This window comes from Athene noctua, chromosome 6 (genome assembly GCF_965140245.1).
Source record: "Athene noctua chromosome 6, bAthNoc1.hap1.1, whole genome shotgun sequence".
NCBI lineage: Eukaryota > Metazoa > Chordata > Aves > Strigiformes > Strigidae > Athene > Athene noctua.
Genome location: NC_134042.1, coordinates 15,325,015 through 15,343,894, shown reverse-complemented (window position 1 = coordinate 15,343,894; position 18,880 = coordinate 15,325,015). Strand labels below are relative to the sequence as shown.

At 38.1% G+C, this 18,880-nt stretch overlaps 1 protein-coding gene across 3 annotated transcripts in view; it reads right to left on the bottom strand.

Moving 5' to 3' along the window:
• DCAF5 (DDB1 and CUL4 associated factor 5) overlaps positions 1-18,880 on the bottom strand; it is a 74,091-nt gene that overhangs the window by 41,845 nt on the left and 13,366 nt on the right. For all 3 annotated transcript variants that reach the window (XM_074909706.1, XM_074909707.1, XM_074909708.1), the window contains exons 3-5: positions 15,964-16,000; positions 13,503-13,642; positions 9,072-9,201 (exon numbers count right to left, since the gene is read on the bottom strand). In XM_074909706.1, the coding sequence (XP_074765807.1) occupies positions 9,072-9,201; positions 13,503-13,642; positions 15,964-16,000 (307 nt within the window). The remainder of the gene's footprint in view (positions 1-9,071; positions 9,202-13,502; positions 13,643-15,963; positions 16,001-18,880) is intronic.

Below are 18,880 nucleotides of genomic sequence, written 5' to 3'. Positions count from 1 at the left end.
TTGTAAGGACAACACTTTGCACTTTAAATTCTTGCTCTAGAAAGACCTGTGTGTTAGAGAATTTCAAAGCTAACGGAAAGATAAAGCATCATGAGGCTTTTGAAGTAGGCAGTATTCCCACTCCTTGATACAGGAAAAATTGAGGGCAACAGAGGTCAATCAACAAGCCTACCCAACAAACACTGTGAAACAAAACCAGGTTTCCTGACTTCTTGTTTACTGCATGAAGATACTTATATTCTTGAAAATTATAAACCTGAATGCCACCACTGCTTCTGGGAGCATGCTGGATGCCATGGAGCCAAGGGACAGTACCTAGTTTAAAGTGCCTGGCCAGAAGCAAACCAGGGCTAATGTGGGGATGCTGGTAGGTGTGAAAAAGTTTAATCTTCAAATCAGAAAATCCCCATGCATACAATGGAGGGCTATCTGCAATGGGTAGTGTGATTTTAACCAATTAAAGTTTGAGAAAACTACTCAATCAAGACAGGAAAAGCTGAACAGAAGAAAAGTCACCATAGCCCTGAGAACAACAAAGAAATAAAAGCTGAACTACTAGCAATACACATTTTTATTATAGGATTTGCTCAGTACTCCAAAGCTCGGTTGTGTGATCAAATTTGGGGATGCTAGAGGAAAGTAAAAACATCTATCATTCTGTCATCGAAAAAATCCTTCAAAGATGTTCAGTGTGCACATCAGTGGACTAACCTGAATACACTCCACTATAGGAAGGATACAAGTCTAACCATAGAAAAAGCTAAGCTAAACTCTCTGTGCCTAGAGGGGATGACAAGGTCAGTCATAAAGCAGGACTGCAAATGAGGTAAAGGAATGCGTATACCTAAACGAGAAACTAAGTGAGAGGGCCCTTCCTACCGTACTGTCCTAGTTAATTCCACAATAAGGACAAGATATAAAAGTGAGAAAAAGAGAATAGCACCTCCTTCACACACTTGAATACCAGGCAGTATTTGGTAAACTTGCACAATTAAGTATTTCTAGACTATTAGTTGGTGCTCACACAATCAAAAGAAAAAAAAAAAATCACTTGCTTCAGAGTAAAAAAAAAAAATCTAGCCATAAATTTACTGATTTACATCTTTTTCAACTTCAGCACAGCTCTTCTGTCTTTAAAAGGAAGAAAAAAAAAATTAAAAGAACCATCAACTGGCTGAAACTGGCAACCACAAAAAAGGACTCCATTTGCTGGCCAGCAGAAATACAACTTAATCCATCAGCATGACTAAAGTCTTAATGATTGGCACCACCTCTCGCCTGAAGTCAAAAAGGCTTATTTGCAAGTACTGCCTTTTTTCTGCAGTGGCCTTTTAGGACTACCTTAGGTGTTTCTAACACTAAAGAAGTAATTTGGTTTTGGCTAAACCTGTGGCAGTTTGGGGATTTATGTGTTTACAACAGCCAAAAAAATCCCCCAAACCACCATTCCCACAGATACCGTTACCATTCAAAAGTCCTTCAACACATTCTAAAGATTTCCAGAAAACAATTCAACCTCCATGAAATTAAGCAACAATCAGCTCACTTTCTATGACATTAAAAAGGAATTTTAAAGAAATAACTTAAAACAAATAAGGGAAAAAATATCTAGGTTTAGGTTCTGTGTTATTTGGGGAATATAGCAAGTTTGACCTGGTCAGGAGAGCTTCAAAGACAGAGCTGTTGAGCTGCCTCAGTAGCACAGAAGTAAAACTGATAGTACATGTGTGGGATGAGTGGTATTTCCTGAACTGCTAGAGAAGACAAATAGCTATTTGAACTATTTCAGGTGGTGTGGCTGACCCATACTGGTGAGTGTCTAAATAGATCTTAAAATTTGCTAGACTGTAAACTAGCGACATTACTTACTTTAAATAGCATATAGTTAGTCAAAATTCACAACAAATGGTTCAGCTGGGAAGGGAAAGAAATTAACTGATAAGTTTGAAAGTGAAAAAGTGGTTGCCAAAATACACACATTTTTCCTGCACTCATTAATACAGGGCTCTTCTCAGAGCAGGGCAGGCAGAGGTCTCCAAACAGAAACGCATCACACTCCTATCGCACTGAAACAATTTGAACAGGTAGTTGCCAATTCGATGATATAGAGGACTCCTGAATCTGCAAGGGCTTTGGCAATTCCAAAGAACACACATTAGAAGATTAGAATCACAAGCTTCTTTGCTTTACATGCAGGGTCAAAATGCAAAACAGCCAGAGAAAAACCTTAAATCTCCATGTACTATTCCTGCCATCCCACTCCTGTAGCGATCATTTAACATCTTATTAAAAACCTGTAAGGAAAAATCAATTACTACCAAAGATGCTACTTTGAAAAAATTCCCATTCCACCAGTTCTAGCCTCTAAAGAACCCTGAACCTCACTAAACTAACTATCAGAAGCAAACTCTGTGGTTACCTCCCTGATTAATATCCCCTGTAACACAATCAACAATACTGGATCCCACACTTGCACTTCCAGAAGCTCCATATTTCATCCACCATACCAGACTTCTTAGTAACACACAGGTAAAACTAAGCAACAGCTACTTTTTAGAGTGAGCTCAGGAAGGTAAGTTAGGAGGATAAAACTCAGCATGTGCATTTCTTAGAAAATAACTGTTGTCTCTGTTCTTCTGGTATATTTTTAAAGGATCAAATAGCTTGAAGTTATGAGCCTGGAAACTAGAACTGGCAACCACTGAAGACTTACATCTATGGACTCAGACCCAGTTATGATGATGGTTTTATGACCTTAGAATACCTTCCACATCACCACACAGGTTTTCTAAAGCCCTCTCTATATAACAGGCTATAAATATCACCTGTGGTACAGACAGAGCTGCAAATACTCATCATCTTCCTTTCCTCCCTTTCCCCTGCACTTGCACCCATCAACAAAAAAAAAAAAATCTCAAACAAAATAAACCATGCCTCTATTCAGAGATAATACTTAGCTCTCTCGTGCAAAGATGGTCTATTTGACACTCATCTAACTAAACTCCAAAGAACTGTTCTCAAATTTCCTGTAGTTCTGACAGCTACCACTTTTATGTCAAAACTGACAAAGGACTTGCGAACCTGAAATCCAGCTTTTCCAACTACATGTCAGCATGTCAATCTAACATGAACCACCTTCAAGACTTCTACATACTTCGATTATTATGAGTACAGAGATACTCCATACCCCTCCATAGAAAGAAGTAGTACATACAGTGTTTTCCTCTCGTCAGAGACCACTAATCCAGAAACAAGAAGGTAATACTCATCAAGTCTTTAAAAGGCTATGAACTAAATGAATCAAGTGAAACTATAAGGCAATCAGGAGCCAAAACCAGGCTTTTCAGAAGTACTGAGTGCCTGTGATTTCCAGTAGGTTTCAATCAGAAGTTATGCATTCAGTACACTGTTTAACAGTTTGACTGTGTTTTCTTGCAGCACCAGCTGAACTCCTAGAAATTAGCACCTGGCAGAAAAAGCTTTGTTCAAGACTTTAGAGAACACTGTCAGCTGGAGACCAGCAGCACAGTACAGTCACATCCTTTAGTCCTCCACACACCCAAAAGATCAACATATCCCAACATTCATGAACATGCAAAGAAAAGTCCTCTCACAAGACCCCCCTGAATAACTAGTTTATTACAGGGAATAAATTTCCATCTCTATATTTTTCTGACTATGAGCTAATCACTAGGTGATTCACTGATGTCTAACACCAGGTATTCCTCATCCACAGATTGGGAGTGTGTTTCCTCTGAATTCTCAGTGCAGAAAGAAAATTTGATGTTAGTCTGAAGTCCATTAAGAGAGCCTTCTTGACTGGTATTTTTTGAGACACAAATATTCATTTAATGTAAGCTAAAAAAGTTTGTTTAAAAAGGCTCTGAACTGCAGTCACTCCTCAGCCAAGACAAAGAAAGAAATCAAAGTTGAATTAATGCTCCTCTTTGGCATTGTCTGTAAAGCATTAATGAAAAACACTGAAATGGACACAACTTTAACTTGGGCTTATTATGACTTGTATGATGAAGTTAGCTTTTAAAATATGCCATAAAATGTACAATCACCATGGGATACCAGATTTTTCCTGGTGGTCAAGGATTTTTTTTTAACTCATCATTGGACTTTTTGAGTACATCGAATTGTAACTGCGCAAACAGCACAGGCCTCCTGAACTTTATCTTAAAAAGGTTTATCACATGTAAGCATTTCTCCTCACCTCAGAGTTTGAATCCAGTACTTGAGTTCAGGGGACGAAAGTGTTCCCAGAACTCAACACTCAAGACTGGTATCCTGGAACACTATGTTGTACTGCAGGAATATAAAAAGTCGTGTCAAGAAAAAACACTCCCTACTTATTACTTATTCTCATGAAACAGGCAGCATTCCTTAGAAGTAAATCAGCCCCAACTTTAGTTATGTTTCACTTCTACTTTGTAAAAAGCCACCAGGAATGCCTGTAAGGGACATGCTGATGAGACAAAAGAGGGAAAGGTTAGTATAGCAAAAGAAACTGAAGCAACTAAAATACTAATGCCACAAACAGCTGAACACATCTTATAGTTCACTGCTCCTCAAATGAGAAAGGTCTTGCTTCCTTCTTACCTTCTGTTCTCAAGACTTGCAGGTCTCCCTCTCTCTTCTCCATCATCCACGCTGTTGACTGAGCCTTCCCTGAATCTAGTTCAACTTGCTAGTCCATAAGAAAGCTACAAAGCTTTTTCATGTTAGTTTTCTAACTTCTAAGCATGATGAGTTGGCTAAAATTGGAATTAGTGCAACAGATACAGCAGGAATGATGGCCTGGGAGCTTTTGGATAAACCCACCCAGGCTCACAAAGATTCCCAAGACACTTACTTCTGATACTGACTGAAGACTTAGCATTTTAACCCTTGAACTAGACATGCAAATAGATCTCACAGTGTAGAAAGCAGTGGCTCAACACTCCTGCCACAAGCAGAAAACACTTTGTGAACAGCTTTCGTATGAAAACCAGTTTAAAAGTATGTGGTGGGTCATTAATAGGACAGGCCAATAATCATTCTGATTGCAAAATCTTCCAGATTAGTAGATATAATGGGGGGGAGTGGGAAACAGGAAAAGAAAGAATTAAGGGGATAATTATCATATTTTCTTTTGGAAAAAAGCAGCCTTTTGATTTCAGTAAAAAGGAGGACATGGACATGGGGCTACGTGGAAAAGGGAAAGAAGGGAGAACTTGAGTACCTAAAATAGCTAGAGTTATAGTCGTTGCTTGAAATATATATGTAAACTTATTTGGCGACTTGCCCCTATCAATTCTGTAACAATACATATTTGCAATACATATTTTACTGTAAACAGTTTAAGACGCACAGACTTGCCTTTTTTGATTTTCTTAAAAAAGGCACAGCTTCTGGACCCCATCTAGTGGTGTGAGTGCCTTACAACAGCCTCATTAAACGACCACATTTAAGCTTTTCAATGCACTGTTTTTAAAAAAGAAACAATACAGTTGACTTCAGTTCAACGTCCACCTGAAAGAATGGCAATACTCACACGTTCTAAAAATAGGAAGATAAGATTTCCAGAATCACTACTCGACTTCTTTTCATGCTGGACTTACATTAGTTCTATTTTAACAGTGCTTCATATGCTGTTTTTGAGGAGCCAACCCACCACATCCAGATCTTAATAATATACTGGGGGAGAAGGGGGGAATCTCAACTGCTGCACTAAGTCTGAGACAGAATAGATATCAAGCTGTGAATGAACTTTGGGAAAAAGCAAAATGAATTAGCCTCTGTATCCTGACTCAGTCTGCAAGACTAATCAAATTATGACTATCTGAAGTGAGCTAAACTTTTCACAATTCAGAGCTGTGAAACTGTCTCTAAATTTCCTCATGCATGCCAAGAAATGCTGGCTTTTCAATTACCTTCCTCAACTGTAGTAGGCTAGCATAATGCACTCCCAGTTTCCCATCAGAAAGTTAGCCAATTTCGCAGTATATGAATAAAAACTCCTCAGAAGCAGGACTTCTTTTTCTCTAATCCTAAAAATATTTTTAATTTTTAGATGCATTTAGTGTTGCCTAATTAAGGAAGCAGATAAAACCAACTCTCCCAGCCAGAGGCATATCACAGCAAGCTAGAAGACAAATTCTCCTATAACCCAGTTGGAGAAGAGCTGTGTATTTTGGAGGAAAATACTCTGGTGTAAAAGTCCTCATCAGATTGTTCCAGATAAATAAGTAGATGCAGTTCATTTGTTTCTGACAAGCACTGGAATCCATATCTGAATTCTCTAACCTAGTAGGATATCACTACTCCATTCAAGATTTTGAAAATTCAGATCTATTCAAAGCTGCAGTTAGCCATATTTCATTGATTCTCATATAAGTTTAGAAGTTCACAGCAAATCACCCCTTTTCTGACAGGCATAATCAAGCCTAACAAAGGTAAAGAACAACTATACCTCATCTGAGGATCCTCTGCTGATTAAAACCTGAAATTCAGCATTAAGCCTGATGCCCTTCAAATGAGTGAAGGCCAGCTGAATCCTGTGAGCTTATCAAACCTCATCTGTAAAGAGTATTACGGTACCAGTGCTGTTGGCTGTAATACATATTATGTGAAGGTAGTGCTAGCTACAGTACTGCTACTGGCCACAAAAAGTTAGTCTTTGTAATACCAGGCTTTTCATTTGCTTCTGAATTTTGCAGGGAAACAGTGGCAGGATTCCCCAGAACAGTCTCCAGTTATGAAGCAAACGAAGTAGTGGCTGCATCAGTCAGTGCTTATATCCTTAGTGATACTCAGAATAGAATCACAGAATTGTTTATGTTGAAAAAAACCTTTAAGATCAAGTCCAACCATTAACCTAAAACTGCCAAGTCAGTAAATCATGTCCTTAAGCCACATCTACATGTCTTTTAAATAGCACTGGGGATGGTCACTCAACTGCTTCCCTGGGCAGCCTGTTTCAATGCTTGATAACCCTTTCTGTGAAGAAATTTTTCCTGATATCCAATCTAAACCTCTCCTGGCACAATTTGAGAGCATTTTCCTCTCCTCCTATTGCTTGTTACTTGGGAAAAGAGACCAACACGCCTCTTGCTACAACCTCCTTTCAGGCAGCTGTATAGGGCGATGAGGTCTCCCCTCAGCCTCCTCTTCTCCAGACTAAACCACCTCAGTTCCCTCAGCTGCTCCTCATAAGACTTGTGCTCTAGACCCTTCATTGCCCTTCTCTGGACACTTCCTCTTTCCATTCCTGTTAGTCTTGTACAACCTTTCCAGCTACATGCGGTGATCCCATTTCATTTTGCTACCCAAGTGAAAGACTTCATCTAAATTTTGCATCCATATAGAATTTCTGTTGATACAAGCTGTACCACGCTACCAACATCATTCCTTTTATATTCATGCTCAGAATGAATGTCTGAAGAGAGAAATGTTTTTGGTGTAACTCCCTTTTGAAAACAAGATCAATGCAATCTGCAGGAGTTCTTTAATCACAAAACTGATGCAGAAGCTGAAAAATAAAGAATCCTGTAAAAGCAGTATGAGACCAGCTGGCCTGGCAAGAGGAAGCCGACTTTGTCCATATTAGTTCACAATGAAAATACCAGGCATGAACTGAAGTTAATGTGGCTGAAATTTTACAGAAAAAAAAAAAAACAACATTGGGGTTATTTTGCTCTTACAAACATCTCATATTTCTCTCCTATCCAGTTTGAAGCTGAAGTCTGTTTGATGTTAGAAAGTTACTTACTAAGACCTAGACATAAAGAGTTTGACAGGGATACAAGAAGATAGCTTAGGCAACTTCCTAACTCCCTTCCAGTTGAATTTTATCAAACCTAAATTTAATAGCAGATTGTACAACAGCTGCCAACAAGGGCTCTAGCAAACTTTGTACAAACATGAGTAAGCTCTACTCACCTGCAAACAAATTCTCATTCAAGATTAAAAATAAAAATCAATTAAAACCATTAATGTTTACAATTTAAGAATAGTAAACCCTCCTGAAATCACAATTTGGTTGCTACTGTAACAGATGTCTAAACATTTTAGAATTTTTTTTAAGTCTGTTATAATTAACTTCATATGAGATTGGGTTTTGTCTGTACAGTACAAACCCAAGACGACTTTTTAGTGATATGCACTTCTAGATATGCCAAGAAATTCACCAATAAGGTGAGAGTCAAGTGTATACTACTGAAGACTTTACATAGCTGAGACTACTGCACTGTAAAACAAGTACTACCTCTTTTCACTTTTTTGAAATTATGCTTTCTATGATTACACTTGTAACTGTAAACATGTAAACATAAAAGGGGGGGAGAAACATTTATTTGAGGTGCTCAAATGTTTTTTCTGATTATTACAATAAAAAAAAGGAAAATACTTTCAAAATCTGAAAGACTGAAAAAGACTTCAACAGAAGCTTAATCTCTCATGCATGCCAAACTGGTATCAGACATTGCATAGGTCCACTTTAATACCCAGTCTAACCACACCTCATGCTGCAAACTTAGGCTCTTCATTTGTTTAAAATCCTATGCAAATCTGGGAGCATGCTATGTAGCCAAACTGATTATCTAGGTGTCTATATTATCCAGGAAGTCACACAAAACTCTTAAGCGCTGAATAAAAAGCTGCCTTGACCACAATCTCTTATCAGCCACTGAAAACTGAGCTGGGTAGAAAAAACAAACTGTAAACTTCCAGTATTAGCAAGCTAGTGCTAAATATAATCATGAGAACCTGACACAACAATCTGAGTTAATCTGCAGTGGTGAGATCTGGAAGGCTTCTAAAAAAAAAAAAAAACCAACCAAAAAACCCCACGCTTACCTTAACATTGAAGATCTAGCCCCATTTTAAATCAAATTATATTGTACATATAAAGAAGAATTGTTAATCATGCAAAATAATTTAATTCAGCATCACTAACATTACTATTAACTTTGTTCTGCATCTTTTCTTACCATCACATGTTCTGACTTTACTTAATAAAGAGTGGTACGCCATCACCTCTCGTGGGAAAGAAATAGCAGCGTAAGACAAGGACAGCCAGATCATACCTCTGAGGTTTACGAATATCCCAGAGTCCCACACCTTCCTTAGAGTTGGCAGTAGCCAGTAATCTGGGTTCCACTGGATTAAACATCACACTGTGAAAGGCTGATGGGTAGTGTGCCAAGCAGAAGGGGTCTGTTGAAAAAGTTGAGATTTCAGACATAAGAACAAACAATATATACAACTGTTCGATGCAATGAGTTTGGCAGCTTAATAAGGAAGCAGCATAACAAGATCTGAAGATATGGAGACACGTTCAAAGCATTTCTCAAGCTGACACATCCAAAGCAATATAGAACCTGAGGCTTAAAATCCACCCACATGTACATTAACTTTGTCTAATTATGGAAAAGAATACATATTGGATTTCAAGATGCCATTTTGCTTTCCTTATGAAAGGTTATCAGAGTTAGAAACTAGTCACTCAAAGATTAAGTATTTGAATCTTCTTAAGGTTCATGACAAAATGGTCATCTGTAATAAACACTATACAAGGGGGTTATTCTGAAAGCTTCCTAACATATTCCTGGAAGCATCCACAGCTATTGATGGTCACCCAAACTACAGATGTAGCATCAATTGCTTATATGGGAGAATAGTATTACAAAGAGTGAAATAAGATTGTATGGAATTCAATTCAAAGCAAGCTGCCAACCCCGAGGAAAAGAGGCCTGCCATCTCTTAAGTGCTGTATAAGCAGCTGTACAAGTAGACAAGAAGGGTGTTCCTCTTGTATAAAAAAGTTTAACAGTTGGCTTTTGCTGTTCACACAGAGTTAAAAACATGCTCCTCCAGACTCTCTCCCTCTCATCTTGATTAGTGTAACAAGACTGTGTTTGGCCTGCCCTATTCATTCCATCAAAATGCTGTCTCCATGAAGAGTGGGGAAAAGCCTTGACTGTCATCCTTCTCTGTATCTTCCCGCTAGCTTTATGGCTTTAGGCACAATCTAATTCTTTGTTGTGTGTGTATCTTTTGTAGCATGCTGCCACTCTTTCACTCAACTAAGCAACCAGAGTCAATGCCTATTCTGAGACAGGTATTATGCCAGACTTTTCCATTCACTGTGTGCTTTGATGCAACCAGTGTTGTATCCTCATGTGCCTGGGAGGATCTGTTCCTGCCCTTGTTTGAGCCACTGTGTGCAGGCACCTTTAGCCCCACAAGCACCTCCAAAGGTACTTCATTTTCTTTCCTTGTATCCCTCATTAAGACATCTAAAACATGGTTAAACAGACAACCCTCCCAAAACCCCAATACTTTCTGCAACTACTGACCATCAAGCAACTGAGACAGAATTAACATTGATTTGTCCTGCCCCATCTGTATTCTCCTCTATTACAAGCTTTTTGGCACAGGGACTTCCCTTTTTAGCATTCACTTAGCAGTGATCAAAACCAAGGTCTCTGATCAGGCTGAAGCTCCCTAGTGCTATTAATTATCATAGGAGGCAAAGGTAGAAGGAAGAACAGGCACAAATGTTTGTTCTGCCAGCCTGTTCAAAGGCTTTAGAGATTGCTGTTGGCCTGCTGGCAGCTCCAAATAAGGTTTAACACCAAAACTGACCTTCTACATTTCCATCATCCAATCAGATCCCTGCTGGGACAGAAAAGACTGTGCTATTAAAATGGCAGCCCCCACTGAGAAGCAATGCCCTGCATTAGCTGAGTGGAGAGACACAACATCAGATTAAAAAACAGCTCCTTTATTTGGCAAAGTAAACTTTAAATTTGTGTATGTTCGTTCAGTCAAATCATTGTCACCAATTACTGGTGTTTTCCTTCACACTTTTATTATCAATAGCATGGCCTGGTACTAGCTTTCTTCTAAAATATCGAAAGCTGCCTTTCAGCCTGACAGATTACAGGAGTTAAACTAATGAAGCACTAAGACACTTTAATGAAGAGTAGGGGGATTACTTTTTTATTGTTCTTTATGCTCATTCACAATTGTAGCTCTTATACACTGGAGTATGAAAATATTTCTCAAGGGAGAAGCTCAACACCATCTCTAAGACAAATTAAAAGCAGGTTTATAAAAATTACTGCATAAATCACTCAGCAGTGCAAGACAGGGAGAAACAGCAGGGGAATGAAACTCCTTTTCCAGCTTCTTTTACTGCATTATTTTAAACTAGGAGGTTATTTGCAAGATTTTAATGAGCTGACCATTCAAGGTAACTAACAATACTCGTGCTAGCACACATAGTACCTATTCCCATGAAAATACCATTGCAGACAAGAGGATTACCCTCAGTGACAAGCATTATATTGTGGTAAACTTCAGCAGGGCTCACATATGAAAGCTGACTGAGGACTCCTATATAAACATGCAAAAACCCTTTATTTAAAATTCAGAGAACCTAAGACACTACTGCAAAAAAGCCCCTAATGTACCACAGCCAACACTTCTTCACTCCCTTTTCACTGGTACAGCCTTCTCATTCAAAGTCTCAGCACAGTAAAAGCAGTTGCAAGGTTCAACTACAAGGACAAATCTCATTTCATACAATTTCAGAAACTCAAATCAGATTGGACATTATGTTATGATACTGAGCACCTTCATACAGATGCATTTAAGCATCCAGTCCTACTGACTGTTGACATCCACTGTCAGCACCAGGTAGTTCCCCTAACACAGGCAGATCTTCTTTATTGCCTTCTGCTGAATTCTGCACTATGGAGCATTTCCTCATTTCCAATTTGGAGGCCATATTCAGTGTCTGGTGGTCTCATTGCTTGGATATCATGAAAACAGAAAAATAGGTATGAAGTGACACTTACCAACGGTAAATTAGTCACATCAGAATAATTTGATCTCTTTCTTTGATGAAGTAACTGATCAGGGGAAAAGTGGTAGATCTAATGAGGACTGAATTCACATGTGATATAGTATCAAGTTTAGCTACAGGCAGTTAGTTGGGATTAGCAAAGGGAGTTGCATGGGGTAAGAAACTGGCTGAAGGGAGGACAACAATTCACTGTGCTAGTAAGGAACTTCTGAGCAAGAGGAAGGTTATTAATGAGATCCTCCTAGACAGAGAAGAGACATTATAGATATTTTTATTAAAGACTGATATACTCAGCATGTTATCAGATGGGAAAGAAGTAAGGGTTATCACAACTGCACAAGAGGATCAGAATTCACTGTAAGAATCAGACTACTGAAAACTGAATGCAGTGCTAGTATATTTAATTTTTATTTATACAAAGGCAACATACCTAGGGTAGGGAGGGCATCAATAAGCAATCTATCCTGAGTGTTCTGGTGGGGCTTATAAAGACTGACTCTTATAAAGACTCTGAATACTCAATAAAGTTCAATAAATCCCTTATGATACTAGCCGCTCTAAAAGACTCCTATGAGACTATAAAGTATGTCTTGTTTCAGCTTTAATTTCATAGTCAAAAAGGGACAGTCACAGTCTAGAAGAGTTATCAAATTCACTAGGTATGGAAAAAGCTAATTCCATTAAACTGCAACTTTGACCCAACAACAAATGTGTACAAATTACCACAAAATACATAAACTAGATTTCAGTGCCATAAACAACTTTCCTGTAAGATCAGTAGAAACTATGAGTTAAGGCAATTGCATTTAATCAGCTTACAAAAAAGATCAAAGTTTATTTTGGCTATGAAGGAAGGGAACCAGATTCTGTACTCCTGCAGACTGCTCAGTTTTAAATTCTCAGCTTTGTGTTCTTTACAACGGGGTAAACTCACAACTTCATTTACTGAAGTATTACTTAAGTATTCATATACTGAAGTATTCCTCTCCAAAGTTATGCAACTACAGTTCTAAACTGAGATTCCTCAACCTTAAAACTGCAGCTGTAAAAACACAGATTGCAGTGTTTTGAGAAGCTGCAGGTTTGTTACACAAATCAACAGTATTCAGTTCTGTTCTAAAAAACAAAGATTGGAGTAATAATTCAACCTCCCTGTTACCACTTAAGGGCTCTAAGTTTCCAGACAACCAAAAAACATTATGCATAAGAACAATTCTCAGTGTCACAGGGAAGTACATAAATAGCTTTGGAAAAGAATTCAAATCAAAATAACAGGTTTTTAAACCCAGGTTATAGACAAAACCAAAAAAATACCATCCACATTCCTAATTGATTTCAAGTTTAGCAAAACATTTTTATTGAAGAAACAGGCCCTACACCGCTTCTTCACTCAAGTTAAAACCTCTTCATACCAAGCTCTACACTAGCCTGCACTATATCCTGGTGCCCCAGGAAGTCAGTTAAGACAGTAACGCTTAATTGTAAAGACCAGGACTTACCTATCACCAGCCACAAGAATTATGCCTCACTTTCACCCTTCTCCAACACAACCTGTTTGATTTTCCCAGATAAACATAACTTTTCCCTTCCCTGCTTTGCCCGGTTTCTTCCTAAATCAATGATCCTTTCCATCTAGAGATCTCACCTCCATGGGAAGACTCTCGAATGTCCCAAATAAGTACACGGCCATCATCTGAGGAACTGGCAAAGATGTTGTCATTTACTGGGCTCACTGAAAGGCCGTACACTGCATCTTCATGGGCAAACACATCCAAGGTCTGAGTGCTGGAAAAAGAGACATACAATATTATAACTCCTTCTTCTTTTGCTGTTTAAGAAAGCAATTTACAGCTTTATCTACCTAGTAATATTACACTTAGTGACAAGGTTTATGTAACATCTTAAGACCACCCCGTGTTTAATCAGAGTAAAAAACAAAGAAAAACCCCTGTAGAGTGACTGAGACATCATGATAAGAGGAAAAAAAAAAACCTCAGGCCCAAACACACATTTAAAACTTCAGACACTGCAAGATATTATGGAAATCATGCTGTATTAGATTAAGCTTGAGAGGAGCTAATGGGAAAAGGAGAGAGGTCTTGGGATGGGTGGACTAAATTTTTGCTACTTAATGTAAAAAGGAAACAAGACAGAAGTTCATTCTTTAATACGGGCTTCTGTTTTGTCCAAAAGTTCAGTTGAAGCTCACAAAAGAGCAACTTTCCAGCTGGCTTGTTTAGTATGTTTTCTTGGTTCTCCAGGATAGACCAGACCTATATTTTATCCATGTAGAAAAAGCAGCAAAAAAGAACAAAATAAGTCCCCTGAAAGCACCTAGTTCTAGCCATTTCACAGCTATAAAAAATTCCCTTCTTTATTCTTTTCCTAACTTTTCAGATCATTTTAAAAGGAGGAAACAGTGGCATAGAGAGCCAAAAGCTAAAACATTAAGACAGAAGATTCTGGGGTTGTTTTTTTTGGCAAAAGCCCTTTATTTCTTTTGAGAACACACTTTGTATATAACCCCTATATCTCATGGAAACTCCACCAAAGAGATTCCATGTAAAATCAGTGTTTCGTTCACATGGCAATTGATGTTCTTTGTGTTCTTAGTGACGGAAAGGCCAAAAAATGAGTAACAGAAAAAGCCATTAAAAATATGATAAAGCAGTTGATACACCAAATGTCATCTTTCAAGGTGACAGTAACTTTCTACAGAAACCAATCAGAATTCAGTGTGTCCAACTATCAAAGTTTCTCTCAGAAGTTCACACAAATAGCCTTATAGGAATGAATTCTGTATGTATTACAACTGGACTTAGCATACTTAAAAAAACCTCTGATAACAAAAGCACATTAAAAATACAGACATATCAAAAATACTTCTTAAAGCATCTAAGCAAGACAACAGGAAAAAACATGTTATACAGAGAACTGTCAAGGACAAAGATTTCAGAAGACAATAAACACCAGCATTTAAAATTTTGACATTTACACATTTAATTAAAAAAAGTAAATCAACAAGACCAAAACACCAAACAAAAAACCCCCTCCCCAAACCAAACAAAAATGCACAAAACACACCCCCCCCCCAAAACCCAGAAAGTAAAGTCAAAACAAAAAAGCCCAAACACCAAACAACATAATATTCCTGAGAAAGAATTGTAAGAAAAAGTTACTTATTCCCAGCTCTCGTATAAGACTTATACAAGAAGTAAACATAAGGTATGATGGAAGGCAGATGTACACTGATCAGTTCAATGAAAAAGGCTTTGGACAAACCTAGCAAGGAGTATGTCCAAATTATGTTAACCAGGATTCAGACAACTCAAAAAGATTTAAGGTTTTATATCTCTCTGTTCTTACGTATATCTCTTCCTGCTTTTTCTTTATACTTGATTTTCTTGAGTTCATGTTATTTAAAAGGTTATTGCTTAACTCTGTAGAAGTTACTAGTACAGACCAAAATTTTAACTTCACAGTTTTTTTGCTTGAAAAGCAGTAAACTCAAATGACATGGTATCTTGAGAACTCCAATCTAATATATTATCACTATGGTATTATTTATATTTTGACTAACAGCATAATCTTGATGTAGCAAAACAAAGCCTAATTCCCAACTGTTTTGCAGTTTTGGTCAAAAGTATCAAAATAAATATGCTTCACATGAGTGAGGAGAATTAGGCAGCTGCATCCAAAGTTTTAAAAGGTAGTTAGGTAGGCCAAGCACTAGCCTTCTTAAATACAAGTCAGGTGAGTGTTTTGAAAAACAAACCAAAAAGCCCGTATGTGCCACAATACTTGTATTTGTGCCAGAATAATCTGGCTCTGAATCTACTCAGAACCTACTATGCTGCCTGCAGGAGAGCATATGTATTTAATAACCATTCTCTTTCCCAAGGTCAAAGTGATGCAGTGCTGAAAAAAAAATGGGATGGTGGGGAATACTTCATTCTGGATATGAATTTAGATAAATAAAAAACATGTTTCAGGATTAAAACACTGTGCTCTTCTCTCAGACCAGTAATTTAAAACAAAAATTGCTTCTAGCGTAGTTGACATTAAGGGAGCTCTTAAAGCAGTGGAAACACAAACTGTGTATTTACCTTTCAACGTCATGGAGTATAACTTGCTCATCATTGCCTGTAAAGAGAAATATAAACATTTAATATCATGTTCCAGTGATTAAAAAGCATTATAGTGGAAAAAAAAAATTTTTTTAATATTCTATCCAAAACTGAAGCAGAGAGAAGACAAGTTCAGTTGCCAAATGGTCAGCCCTCTGTTCAGTTATGTGAAAGGCTCCACGTGACATTTCCAGTCATGATCAAATGCACCAATCCATTTCATCTGCTACTGCTCAACAAATAACTCCACTTAACTGTGTTACTGATCGTTCTTTGTTCAGTTTGAGCTTGAGTTTTGGGATATCTGTAGTAAAGAGAAGAATATTATATGAAGCACCAGAATACCTTTAAATCATGTGAATACACCCTTCTTCCTGCTCAGAGGATGCTCCATAAAATGATAATGGAAGGTGAAAAGAGATGCCATAAGCAAAATGCATAGCACTCTGATGAGCTCAAATTCTACCAGTTCACACCATCAGTGTTCAGGGTTTTGCAACCCTTGAGAAGGCACAAACATGACAGCCAGTGTAATTTCTTTTGTATTGACAAAAAACAAACCAAGTGATCAGACAATCATGTCACTTTTCTTTGATCACATCCACTGAATACAATGGAAACTAACCACGTGCATGCAGACTAAGAGGGTCACAGCTACAAAGTAATTCCACTGGTTCATGCAGTGTTTTTCAAGCTACAGCAACTGAGTATTTTTTCAGTCTCTGTACTGAATATTAATTTATCTAACTGGGCACCTCCTCTTTAGAAATATTTAAGGAGACACACATTTATATTTAATTCAAGAGAAAAAAACTCAGAAAGCCCACAAAGTCATATTTTTATGCTCAGTATGTCTTTGTAGTTGTGATACCAAGTTGTGAAGCTTTCCTAATGTACAAAGACAGGGGTTCAGAAGGGGCAAGATTTCACGTTATGATTCTTAAGCGTTCAGCTGACTCAATTTTCATTTATCCCATACACATTTCAATTCTGTCCCAACAGAAGAAATATGAGAAAGTTTCTCTTTGACTAATGAGGTGCGAGATTTTTCTACATCCACTTGCTCTTTGCACAGGCTCCTAGCTAAATCATGCCAGCCTTAGACAACCGCAGTAGCTCACCTTTTCCATGGTACAATAAACAAGTCACTTATACACGTGTCCTTTGATCATTAATTGCAATGGAAACTGCCCATTATATTACAGGCAAGGTTTATATGTAGTAAAGCTATTCCAGTGCCTGTGTATTTCACCAGTGAAAAATGTAGCCTAGTTTCTCCAGTGAGGAAATTTCCTCCAGCAGACACTCCTGCTTCTCACTCTCTGTACAGTATGAACACAAGAATCATTCTAGATGCCTGGCTTCAGCCCTCCAGTCATCACGGGATCAACCTTCCCTTCCACAAGCTGCAAAATGGGAAAGAACGAGGGGTGAGGAATAACCACTGCTTCCCTCTGTTTTGTGTGTGGGAGGAGAAGGCGGTGACAAAAATCTAACTAAACTGCTCAGTTACTTCTGGTAAGGATTCATCCCTGCAGAAAATGTCACTGCTGTTCAGCCCAATAGGGTTCCCACTTACATTGTTTTACTTTCACACAGAGTTCGTTCTTCATTAAGAATAACTGGGTTGTAATTGTACACACAACTCAAATTTATAACCTCACTTGTTTTGATAACTGCAGTTACAATGATCAGAAAGGCAAGAAGTATCTGCCATTCCCTTCAGTTGCACCTGTGAGGATGAAATATTGCAGAGCACACAGAGAGAGGAGCAGAGTTAAGGTGGCCTAAACCCTCTATCTGTCACATAAGGCCTCTACAGAAACAAATTCGGTTCCTGTAGGTTTATTTCAGCTTTTCATATACCAAACATTAAATGCAAAAAAAAAAATTCCATGCAGTTTACTAAGAGGGGTTCTTTCATTTCAAATGCTGCTCTACTCTCAGTGTGTGTGGACAGAGAAGGGCAATAATATTCTTCAGGGATGAGAACTTCTTTGGTATCTTGAGACAGTTTTTTCTCCAGAGATTACATGCAAAACACTGTCCACTCAGTTCCTGCCTTCCATTTTTGTAACAGCTACATGCAGTGCACACTACACATGCGCTCCTTCAAAGCAAAGAGCTTTGAAATTCCTTGGATGCAATTCAATTTATATTGAAGTCAAAAATCCTTTCTCCTCTGCTATCAAGAGCTGCTTTAAGGAAAGGTCATCAGATTCTAAGTCATTAGTCATTGGCAGCTTTATTTACAGAATGAATTGGGAGTTCTGTGTACCTTTTGCTGGTTTCCATACTCTAAATTTTCAGGGTTTTTTTTGAAGTATTCCAACCTCCATGATTTGAATAGAACTCAGAACTGGGGGAGATGATGATCAATAGATCTTAGGACCTACACTTCTTTCAGACCTTTTAAGAATCTCCCAGAACATTGTTGAGTGAATAAATATAGTTAGCCCCATTTCACTGACAGAGATAAAACAGATGGTACATCTAGGCCATGCAGCAAAATGACTCTTTACAAGGGATCCAAGAGTCAGACTCACAGCCCTTGCAGATGAGCTCTGTGAATCTTGGTGGAGCAGCTCAAAGAGTTCCTGACTCCTCCAAAGGAAATAATTCCTGGCAAAGGTACAGTTTGTTTATGCAAACTGGAGGAGGAAAAAGAGATAAGAACGGCCAGTTTATCTGTGCATCAGCTGTCACAGCTCATCTAACCTGGCATTTTAGCAAAAATCCACCACAATCAATGATGTAAATCTTTAACTGTGGGTGTTAACTGCAGTGGCAAGGTTCAGTCAAACCACTCTGCTGCCCTTCCTGTGAAAACAGTAGCCTCTGACAGGACGGCCCAATGGACAGAAGTTTGAGCTGGAAATGAGAAAATACCATTACA